General features: G+C 39.7%; 1 protein-coding gene across 3 annotated transcripts in view; it reads right to left on the reverse strand.

Annotated features, from left to right (window-relative positions):
* Nucleotides 1–3,428: 3,428 nt before the first annotated feature.
* CDC123 (cell division cycle 123) overlaps nucleotides 3,429–12,418 on the reverse strand; it is a 54,865-nt gene continuing 45,875 nt past the window's right edge. For all 3 annotated transcript variants that reach the window (XM_072825824.1, XM_072825825.1, XM_072825826.1), the window contains 3 exons: nucleotides 7,500–7,628; nucleotides 4,268–4,405; nucleotides 3,429–3,704 (listed from right to left, as the gene is read on the reverse strand). In XM_072825824.1, the coding sequence (XP_072681925.1) occupies nucleotides 3,678–3,704; nucleotides 4,268–4,405; nucleotides 7,500–7,628 (294 nt within the window). In that variant the 3' untranslated portion in view covers nucleotides 3,429–3,677. The remainder of the gene's footprint in view (nucleotides 3,705–4,267; nucleotides 4,406–7,499; nucleotides 7,629–12,418) is intronic.

A 12,418-nucleotide genomic window follows, 5' to 3' on the forward strand; every position in this document is an offset into this window, starting at 1 on the left:
CCCCGCTCCCCTCCTCGGTACCCCCCTCCTCCACCCCCCCGCCCCACTCCTTGGCACCCCTCCTCCGTCCCCCTCTGCACCCCCTCCTCCATTCCCCTCTAGACCCCCTCCTCCACCCCCTTCGCCCCCCTCCTCCATCCCCCCGCTCCCCTCCTCGGTACCCCCCTCCTCCACCACCCCCCCCGCCCCACTCCTTGGCACCCCTCCTCCGTCCCTCTGCACCCCCTCCTCCACCCCCCTCGCCCCCCTCCTCGGTACCCCCCTCCTCCACCACCCCCCCCCGCCCCACTCCTTGGCACCCCTCCTCCGTCCCCCTCTGCACCCCCTCCTCCACCCCCCGCCCCACTCCTTGGCACCCCCCTCCTCCACCTCCTCCCCCTCCCACGCGCTCCCCCTCGCCCTCCCGGGGGTGAGCTCCCGGCCCCCGCCCGCCCTTCCCACCAGTCACCTGGCCCGGAGCTCCGCAAGGGGCTCCCCGGGGCTTCCTTCTCCCCACTGACCTGCTTTCCTTTCCACACGCGGCGGGGAGAACCGCTCCGAGAGCGGCCCCGGGGCACGTGTCACCCCTGCTTGAGCGCCCGCACCGCACCGGCTTCCCACTGGCGGGGGCATCCCCCTCTCCCCCCCCCCCCCCCCCGCCCTGGCCCCACCTCGGGGGTCCTCCTCGCGGGCCTGGGCGGGAGCCGGGCTGACCCTGCAGAGGCCTGGGCCGGCCTGTCCGTCCTACAAGCGGGGCCTGGGCTGCTTTCCCGGGTGAGAAACGGCGCCCTTGAGCGCGTCCCCTCCCAGGTCATTAACGCCGGCCTCGGGCCCAGCTGCTCCCAGCTGCTCTCCCATTAGGTCTTACACGGCCTTTTCCTCGAGCCTCTCACGTGTATACGCCACACACCTGTGCCTGTGCGAGTCCCGGGCTTATCATTGTAGATTTTCTTATTTACTGAGCCTGTTTCCTGTGAGCCAGTACAGCTGAATAAAACAATACTGAATTAAATAGGAATTTTATCTTTAAAATGTCTAAAAATGATAAAGTCACCTGTCAAGATGAGCCTGGTTATATAAACATGAAGTTGAATTAATCTTTAAAGACAGGTATTTCCTCATTTCTGTATTTAATTTTTCTTTTTAATTTTCCACACAAATGTGAATTTGTAAAAATTCCTAGCTACACTTGCAGTAAACATAGCATCATGTATAAACCTGTGGAATCACTATGTTGTACACCTGAAACTAATGTGATGTGTGTCAACTAGTCAATTATACTAAAAAAAGTTTTCTTTTGAAAACTGTATAATTAAAATAATAATTTGTCCTGGTTGAAACTTATCTATTAAAAATATTAGACTAAAAGCCCTTAGAGAAGAGCATCAGAATAGAAGTTCTTTTGTGGTCCTGATTCTGCTGCAGAATCTTAACTCCCCTGGGTAGCAGTTTTCTGTTGCATTAAAAAGGAAAAAAGGGAAGAAAGGACAGGAAGGGCAGAAGGAGGAAAAATGGAAAAGAAACTGGGCTGAATTATCTCTGAAGTCCTTTGCTACTCAAAATTTTCTTGATTCTACTAAAAAAAGAACTTGCTTTAATACATAGAGTCTGCAAAGCAGAACAATAATGGTAACTACCACGTGTTGGGGAATTAGTGTGTTATGACACACTGTATGAAAGCCGTTACATGGGCTCTCATTTAATAGATGCATGAACTTATGATTATTATTCTCCTAATTTATAGGTAAGAACACAAACTTAACCCAAAAACCTCAGTCATGTAACATTTGTTTGTTTTTTAACAGACATGATCCTCAATTATCATAGAAATGGCTGAGTAGATGGGAAAAATTTATGGACTCAGAAAATACACATCAAAATGAGACTTAAAAACAGAACTTTTTGGCAAAGTCTGCTGTATTGGAGGCCCATACTGCGTGCTACTAGTTCTGCAGGACAAAGTAAACATGTTTGTCCCAACCTGACTAATAAGCCAACAGCTACAATGTCTTCTCTTCAGAAGGTACGATTTCAGGACCAAGCTAAAGAATTAACGTTCTAAATTCAAGTATAAACCTGAAGTATCTCAAAAAAAGAACATATAAGGCCAACAAATAAAAGGATAATTCAAAACTAATCTTTAGGCAGCCATAAATGATATTTGAATGTAGGAGAAGATTTCCTGCATGTTATCCTGTATTTACTATTAACATCAGGATAATCAACAAAAATTAAATATACTAGGGAAATAATGTATAAAAATCACATTTTTAAAAGTGAGAGTTGAACTCAGTAATACCTCAGGAAAATTAATGCAAAAATTTAATGATACCAAGAACTGTACTTTTTATAAAATATTTGCCAATTTTGCTTGAGTCTTTTTATTATTATTTACAGTCCAATTTTTTCAATTGGTATTAAATACATTAACTTTTTGTTTTCTTTTTTTTTTTTTGGAATGGTGAAGTACCACCTTGATGAAGTCAGTTCCAGAGCTGAGGCTAAGTCAACTCATGATAATAAATCCTTCCATTATGAGTTAGCAGTCAAATCCCTCAAGAGCAGTTTAAAAAATAAAAATATCTGAAGCACCGCAACTTCAAACTGGCCTTGGAAATGGCATCTGATATGCTGAGTACAAAGACCACAACTCGACACTGTGTATTTAAAATACAAATATCCAAGTGATTATAACTGAGAAACCACACAAAAAGCTGCGGAGTTTGAGATAACAAAAAGAAGTATCTTTCATCATTATGTGTATTCTGCCTTAAACACACAGAAAGGGGAAATTCTACTCCATTTTTCTGTCTTCCTATGGGAGCATTTATAGGTGCTCTCCTAAGTTGAAAACCACACCTCCAACTAGTAAAATATTCTTTGATACCACATTAGATAGATGCCTTGGGAAACTGTAACGTTGATTTCCTTCAAACTGTTCCAAAGGGCATAGCATACATAGCAGAGTGTCTCAGCATATATTAAGTACTGAGTAAATTAGAAATTACTCATATCCTCATCAATTAAAGCACTGAAGAATAATTACTCAAATAGTAGCCTAAGAAAAGTGAATAAACCTCCCCCAAATTCTAGTTTTTTTAAAAAAGGCCAAATTCTAACTAAATCTGTGATAGTTTTACTAATACATATTAAGCTAGTTGTAATATACTGACATTTTCATGGTTATCTGATAGCTTGAGAAGTCTGTTATTTTAGCTATATGCAAACCAAAGATAAACCAACGGAAAAATTATATGAAAATGCTCTCAAAGTAGGAAAACATTTTCTATAGTAATATAAGGTTCTATTTTTTTCCATGAAAAAGTAATGATTCAAAAAGCACCCATTTCTGTATAACAAATATAAATTTGCCCATCTACCCGATAGGTAGAATAAATAGCACAAGGAAACAGATAAATCTCAACAGACTGAGCCAAAAGAGTGACGTATTTCAGAGAAGGTATTTTATCATCGAACAGTATGGTTTCCTATACTTAAGATCTATTTATTATTTATTTTTACAAGTAGCAAAGTCCCTCCATTTTTTTCCAGCTTAATATACATGGATATAAAAAGCTATTGATTTCACGCTGCCTCCCACCCCAACCCGAGTGGGGTACAGGAAGTTGTGAGCTCAGAGCAGCCTCCTGACGCCAAGGTGGTTTCCTCTTTACCTCGGACTTAACTCTGCGCTCTAATCAGTCATCCTCTTGCTGATTTCTTTTCTGTCAAAGGAAACCAAGATACATTAAAATAGCACATTTTAGTTGGGATATGTGTTCAGCCAAGATCACTTTTTCTGTCAGCAAGTATAATTTTCTAGAGGCCTTGGCAACAGATAAGGTTGAAAATCATCATGGAAAAACATGCCTAGATTAATTCATCAGACAAGTTTATCACTTTGGCTCCTAGGCATGTTATCTTCAGGTATTTGAATACTTCTCTTTTTTCCATTTGTGCAAACATTCCCACAAAGAAACACAAGTACAAATACACACATTCCCCCTGAATAATACAGCAGAGAGCTAGATCTAGCCCTATAAGAACATATAGAATTTCTTCAAAAGCAGAAGTCTTGTGAAAATTATTCAAAAAACATAAACATCCTAAGATACATTTTCTATCATTCTAAGCAATAAATTATTCCTTCAGCTTACTTTATATATTTCATTATAAAATGTCCTAACCAAATATAATCTAGATAGTATAGAAGTATAATGAAACATTACAAAGTCAACTTAAAAACAAAGATATACACACATGTGTACTAAGTACACATATACTTTACCAGTTTAAGAAAATCTATGAGTTTGTGAGCATCCTCCCCAGTAGACAGGTCTACAAAGTCCTTGGGAAGTCGGTAACTCAGATAGGGACTGGGTTGAACTGTCACTTCACTGTTTGTGCAACGGAAAGCTGGAGAATCCTTTATAAAGAAAAAAAGGGAAGTCCATGAGAAATTACCTTTTTAAGTCTATTCTTCGAAGCGAAAAAGATGCTAGTTTAACATTTTCAACTTCATGTTCCCTTCTGTACTAGGTAAAGAAAATAAGATTCTGAAGTAAAAGAAACACCAAGATTTTGAGGATATTTCCACATGTTCACTAGAAAATAAATACACAGTATCTGAAAACAGTGTCCTCATGGAGAGCTGTGGTCAATCCCTAAATGCTACCAGCCACTATGCACAGCAAATATGGGTTCCTTAGTCCTTGAATGGGCCCAAGGCCTATGGCTAGTTCTCTCTGGCCTTGAGCAATCTCATGCTGGCCAGAGGGCTTTATCAATACTATCATTTTCTATAGGTGCACAGTTGGGAAGTATTGCCCTGGAGAACATAGTTAATAGGGAGGGCAAGCAAGTACTATGAATTCCTAACACTCTGTGCTTCTCTTAGTCATTTAACGTACGCATTTGTGTATCTCTCTCAGCACCTATGGAAAACTGCAAATCTGAGTGTCATTTTTAACAAGTCTTCACATTCTTCAATGTACTTGCTTAGAGTCTTGCATTTAATATTTACATGTTGCCTTGTGCCAAAAGGATTTCAGAGACAGAAGGCCTTGGGTTTGGACTTCATGGGTGGCAGGTATCTAGGTGAGGGATGGATGGTGTCCAGCAGATGGAGACAGGCCGAGAACTTGAGTGGAACAGGACCGTAGAGCCCTAGAAAGCAGGCCATATCTTATGACAGACCAATCATCTGACAAACACTTAGGAAACACCCACTTTGTGCTGACCTTGTCCTAGGTATAGGAGATCAACTGGTAAACCAAATAGGCAGACAGTCAATAAATAAGCAAATAAATATAATGGCAAGGTCACTTCAGCTAGTAAGAGTTGTTTTAAGAACACTATAACAGGGTGTTATAATAAAAGAAAAACACAGGCCACTTCACAGGGGTGGTCAGGGAACCCTTTGCCAGGGAGGGAACATGGGGACTGAAGTATGATCAAAGCAGCCCTATGAGGTCTGGGAACTCAGACAGGGACTAGGCATGGCTTGGAAGGCAGTGGGCATAACCATGGCAAAAATCCTGTAGCAGAGCTTTGTAGTTGTGAGGACCAGAAGGAAAGCCAGGTCTCTGTGAAGAGGAATAAGAACAGGGAGACATGCAGGACATAATTCTGTGGAAAAGACAGTAGCCAGTTCCTGTTTCCCTGTTACCCCCCGACCTCCAATACAACACTGTTTAAATTAAAAAAAAAAAAAAAAAAGGATTTGGATCATAGAGTGTATTTTGTACAAACTGTTTCTATCCACTGTGTCCCTCATATTTAAAAATAACCCTCTGCTGAATAATTTACATTTCTTTCCTTGACATTCAGATTTAATGGCCCCCAACTCTAAGATGCCAGCACAAAGAAAATTCTTTCAGTCATTAATTTAACAAAAATCAACTGTGCTGAATTGTGCTAGGCCAACACAGATCTGTGGAGAACATGAGAGATACCACTGTGCTCAGAAACTTACAGTCTGGGCAGGACATAGCAAAGACAACACAATAGAGCAAGTACCATGAAAAGGAAAATACCCATTTGAGCCAGATCTAGAGGAACAGGGCCAAAGAGGGCCCTGACACAGTAATGATGAAAAGAAGTATTTCAGAGATAAGACCAAAGAAAAGATGCTCACACTGGAAGCAAGGCAGCAGCCAGAAAGGCAGGAAGAAACCCAGGAGGAGAGCATGTGTCATGGAAACCAAGGGAAGATATGCAGTGAAGACACAGAAGAGGGTGATATATTCAAATGCTACTGTGCTCATCCACTGGCACTCGCAGCGAGCCTGCAGAGCCCTCACCAAAAGCAGTTTCTGTGGAACAGCAGGGATGGAGGGGCACACAGGTGAGAGGCAGCAGGCAGGGGAGGTGGCCACATGAGGAAGCCACTGGGAGGCTGGACAAGTACTGAGAAGTTACAAAAACATGGGTCACATAGCGTGAGTGAAGCTAGTTTGATCCCACTAGTGTGAACAGATGTGTGCGTTTGCATATAAAACCACACTTGGACAATATTAACTGAAGGGGTAAGGATGGTAAGTTCCAGGTGGTTGGATTTCCAGTTTTGCCTCTTTCTCATTCTCTGTTTTTTTAAATGACCATGTAAAGATAAAACTATTTCTTTAAAGATATAAAAAACACTCAGGATAACACATATGTAGCACAATCTCATTTATTTTTAAAAGTTTATGTGTATGTATACAGGCATGTTCTATATACCAAAGTATACGAAATACGATAGAAAAAACGTATAGCGTGGTTCTTAAGGTGGAAGGACTGTGGTAATATCAGAATGCTCTTTATTTAAAAATGGGCATGTATTACTTTTATAAGCAGAGAAGGGCAACACAAAAGTGTTGTTCAAAGAAAGACTGGCTGTGAAGGTGAGGAGACAGAGCTGCTGGCTGAAGACATGAGGTTGAAGGAGGTTTTGGACAGAAGATACCTGAACACAGACAGGGTGGGACAGGAAGGAGTGAGAGGCAGCACCGGGTATCAGGAGGGAGTAAGGAACAGCATGCTGAGCAAGTGGAACTATGAGACTGAGGAGGAGGGATGCTCATAGGTTTGAGGACAATCACACAATATCACCAGCGGATTCTCTTCCTGTGAGGAGGGATGTGGAATCATCTGCTGAGAGGATGGAGAGAGGATGGGCAAGGAGGTCTGAGGGGTTCCACAGGGGTGTGGAAGGCCACCATGGGTGGAAGAGAAAGCTGGTGAGGGAGACACTGCAGTAGGGCCCCCTTGATGGGGTTAGGACTGTGACAAGACCCCTGTCTGGGCACCTGCACAGTTTTCCTCTGTCAGGGGTCAGGAGCCTAGGGCTAGGATCAGAGTCAACTAAGGAACTGACCCGGGGTCAAGATTCTTCCAGGTGAATCACAATGCACACACCCTTTTTGGTCACCTCCATGAGCATGTATCTATTAGTAAATCTGTGTTAGTGCTTAAAGAACAAGCGAGCAATTACTTAGTGGATTGGAAGGTTTCCTGTGTATCCTCCTTGATCCTCTTACCTGCTCCAGGGCATCTCCTTCACTAAAATCACCTTTTAAGTTTCTTCCAGATATCAGCTCTTCCCAAGTAAACAGCAGTGAATCGGTTACTTCCCCAAACGGATTAAAATCAATCAGCCACACCTTCCCCTAGAGTACAGACAGAAAAACTAGTAAGCACAGGATAAAAACAAACACTTCGTGATCCTGGAGACCTGGATCGAGTCCCACGTCGGGCTCCCGGTGCATGGAGCCTGCTTCTCCCTCTGCCTGTGTCTCTGCCTCTCTCTCTCTCTCTCTCTCTCTCTCTCTCTCTGTGACTATCATAAATAAATAAAAATTAAAAAAAAAACACTTCAAGTCTGTCACCTGTCTTATCCAAAAGATCATCTTCGTATTGTTTTACCTAAGTGATAATCTTGAAGTTCTTGTAATTTATTTCAAAAGAGTTTCTCCAGGTCCCAGCTGAGAAAGGGCCACTCGTCTAAAGAAAGCGGTGCCGGATCCAGAGGGAAGGCTGCCAGTGAAAGCCCTGACAAAGGTGGATATGCCAACTCCTGCCTAAATCACACAGGAATTCTAAGTCAAAAATCCAAGCAGGAGAAAGGACAATCTCACAGAATGGTTCCACCAAAATAGCATGACTAGAATGCTTTCAAGCTGCCTGCAGTTATCTTGCCTGAGCAAGCAAGGCAGAGGCAAAGCACCTTCCTTACCCTTGACAGGCTGCTGCAAGGGGGGGGGGGGGGACTTAAAAAAAATTCCTTAAAAAACGTAGGAAAATTCTGAGTTCTCTTTAATCTTAATGTAATATTTGCTTTGTATGATAGAGTGTGTGACACATGAAGGGGACAAGAAAAATATCAACCTTTAAAAAGAAATTTCTATCTTTTGTTCTGAGTACCGGTGGGCAATCTTATAGGTTCCAGACTCAGGGAAATACTTCTGACCTAGTTATACTAAGTTTGGTTAGAATCAGGTGCATCCTAGGATATAAAGTGCCATAGCACTGACATAACAGACCTGGGGAAATCTGTGAAATCCTGCCAAGATATTAAAGCCACATCTGATCACAGAGATACATGTGACGTTTAGTAAATGTTTCCTCGAAATTTTTATCTTTGCTACTCTTGACTTTTCTCACTGAAACATTCAATTGTATCGTTTTGCTGTTGAGAATTATTTTTCCAGTAAATATGTAATCATGTCTTGAACAGATGTATGTGTATAAAATTATATCAACCTAAGGAACTAGACTGCTGAGCCGGCATTATTAATCTCTAGTACTGTTTCTCATCATTTAAGAAAGATGAGAAACATCTTATTAGGACGAGCTTCAAATGTCAGAAATATCTAGTAAGTAGCCAAGAACCATTACAGGAAGTTTGAACCACATACTTTTTGGTAAGTTTCCAATTATATACAATTCCCCCAGGAGAAAACCTGCAACTCTTTCTTGCCACCTGAGCTGTTTCCTCAAACAGATTCCATAACCACTTGGACATTGTTTGTGTGAAAAAAAAGTCAGCCATTAATCAACTTCTTTGTGTGACCTTAGCTTTGCTTTGGGGTAATTACTAAGATGCCTTTAACATACTGTATGTTACTTTAACAAAATGGGTATTTTCTAACCTCTAAACTCTTTCTACTTGAGTTTTTATAACCAATAAAACCACCTCTTTATTAAAGGGGAAGAAAAACCCTATCACACTTGTTAGTATAGGAATATTGAGCTCTACATGCTAAAAATATGCCATACTATAAAAGCAAGCGAAACAAATAAAAAAAAAAAAACAAATCACCACTGTTGGGATAGCTGGAGGAGTTTGTTCTGTAGTTAGAAGGCATCCTCTAGTTCACAAAGGAAAAAAAGAAACCAGCTGTCATCAGGCATGAAACTATCAAGATGAGGATTTTATAGCTATAATGTGTTTTTTACGTGACATCTCAGGCACAAGACATCCTGAGAAATTCTGTTTTTAGGCAACCCATCAGATAAGAGTGGTCACACTGACCTTCCTGATATCTACCAACTAACCATCCCACTACCTGCCCAAATAAATCTCTACACACCAAACACTACTAAGCACTGGAGCATAAAGATCAATAACACAAAATCTATTCCTTCAAAGAGCTCAGTCCAACACACATGCACATTCCATGTACACAGAATTATTCACAGCACAGTTTGTAAAAGACTAGAAATAAGCTATGTGTTCATCAACAGGAAAATGGCTAAACTATATAATATATCCACAAAAGGAAATACACCATTGTAAGAAACTAGAAAGCTCTCCAAAACACAATTTTTTAAACAAACGCATATAAAGCAAGGTGCAGAGTATATCATGTGCTAATTCTTGTGTATGAAAGATGGAAAAACTTAAGTATATTGCTTGTTTTTACATCAAGAAATACATAAGATACTAATAAAAGTATACCTCTGGGATTACACAGGAACATGGTAAGAGAAAGACTTTCTACATGTATTTTCACATTGATTTAATTTTTAAGAAATGTGAATATATTCTCAACCAAAAAGTTTAAAACTCAATAGGTTTTATGGAGCAGTGTTTGCCAGAGACTAGGGTGCAACGAAGGTCATGAGAAAGTTTGGGGAAGTGATAAGAGTTCTACATGTTGACTGCAGTAGTGGTTATACAAATGGATGTATTTGTCAAAACTCATAGAACTATACCCTAAAAAGGGATGAATTTTACTTTATGTAAATTATTTCTCAAAAACTCTGACCAATAAAATAGTCTTAAATGATTTAAAATACAGGGATGCCTGGGTGGCTCAGTCAGTTTGGTATCTGGCTCTTAATTTCGGCTAAGGTCCGTGATCTCAGGGACATGAGATTGGGCCCTGTGCCCTGCTCTGTGCTCTGGCCATGGGGTTGTCTCTCTTTCCTTCTCCTTCAGCCACTCCCACCCCGCAACTGTGTGCACTCTCTAAAATTAAAGTAAATAAATCTTTTTAAAAAGTGATTGAAAATAGAAAAGATATCAAAACCCTAAGACACAAGATACTATGAAAAAAAGAATACACAGAACTGAATTTACCAAATGGAACCTACAGGTATGAAAAAATATAGCTAATATGATTTAAACTTAGTGAAAGGTTAAATGTATCCAATCGGATACAGCTGAGAGAATTAGTGAATCAGAGGATATATCTGAGAAAATTACACAACACAGTAAAGAATGGAGGTGGAAAACAAGGATATTGAGTTGAGACACATGAGGATAAAATGAGATGTGCTAACACTCCTCAAAACAGATTTCCCAAGGACAAAAGACAAAAAGAGGTAACATTTGAAAAGATAGCTGAGAGTTCCTCACAACTGACAAAGGAAATGAATTCTTAGACCTAGGAAGTACTCAAAAAAGACAAAAAGAAAAGGAAAAAAAAATGCCAACAACAATGCAGCAGTGTTTTCAACATGCTGAAACAACAGAACTGGTCAGCCAAAAATTCTATACCCAGCTAAGCCTGCCATGCATGAAAGCTAAACAACTTCTCCAGCCAATGGTAAGAGATTTTTCTACTAAAGGATATACTACTAAAGAGAAACTGCATTCAAAAAGCAGTAGTAAGAAGCATTGGTAAGCAAAGAAAGTGAACAGTGATAGTCATAACTGATTTAGGGATATTAAATATAAAAATAGAACCAAAAATCAGAAATCACATGTAAGATGTAAGCAGGCACTGGGAATTAGTTCCAACGTCCTTGTACCATGAGGGCAACAGGAAGTGAGATTAACTTTTGAACTTATTAAATAATCATACTAAGATTTCATGATAACTACCAAAGTAACAAATACAAAATAAAACTTCAAAATTTTGCAGAGGAAGAGTAGGGTGGTAAGAATAAAGAAAAAACAGTAATACAAATCAAAGGAGAAAACAAAAATAGAAAAGTAAATTGCAAACTCAAGATAAGATGCTGTAAAACATTCAGATATCAAATACAATATATGCATACACCCACTTGTTAAAAACCAGAAATTGTCCATGATTAAAAAACAAAACCCAGCAATATGCCACTTACAAGATACATGCACAAACCTAAAACCTAACAGCTAAAAAAAAGGGAAAAAGGTAAATTCTCAGACCAAAAAAAAAACACTGTAGTAACACTATCAATATCAGTCAAAACATACTTTAATGCAAAAACCACGAAAAACATTCTTAGGAATAGAGATGGTCAGTGCCTAATGATGAGAATTCACTGGGAAAACAAAACCATTATGAACATAACATATGTTCTTGTCTAAAAACATAACCTCAAGATATGTAACACAAAAACTGACAGAATTAGAAAGCAGGAGATTTTAACATACTCTTTCAGTAATTGATAAATTAAGTAGATGAAAAATTAGGGAAGATACAGATTTTTTTCATGGTTTTTAGAATTAACTTTATATGGAAAAGTTTAAACATATAGAAAGTAGACAAAATATAAAGAACCCCACAAACCCACCACTCGGTTTCAACAATTATCTTGTTGAACCCCATGGCCAATCTTATTACATCTATATCCCATCCATTCCCCCAAATCTGTATTATTTTGAAGGTCTCTACAGACATCATTTCATTCATAAGATACAAAAATATTTTCACAATTATTACCAAGCTTAATCTAACAAACATCTACAGAATACTTCACATATTAGTTGTAATTTTTCAATCACACAAATAACAGTAAAATAAAAGTGACCAAGTTGTAAAGCCTACCTCAACAATATCATAGACTCAAGACCAGACATGTTCAGTCCTTAAAGCAATGTAATTAGTAATAAAACAATAGCCATCATTAAAAGAATACATAAGGAAAACCACAATAATTTTTCAAGTCTCTAAAGTAGTTATTCTAAATTCTAGTTATGTGTCACTTAAGCAGCTCCTTACCACACATATACCAAGGCCTCATCCCA

The sequence above is a fragment of the Canis lupus genome, chromosome 5 (assembly GCF_048164855.1).
Source record: "Canis lupus baileyi chromosome 5, mCanLup2.hap1, whole genome shotgun sequence".
In the NCBI taxonomy this organism is placed as follows: Eukaryota; Metazoa; Chordata; class Mammalia; order Carnivora; family Canidae; genus Canis; species Canis lupus.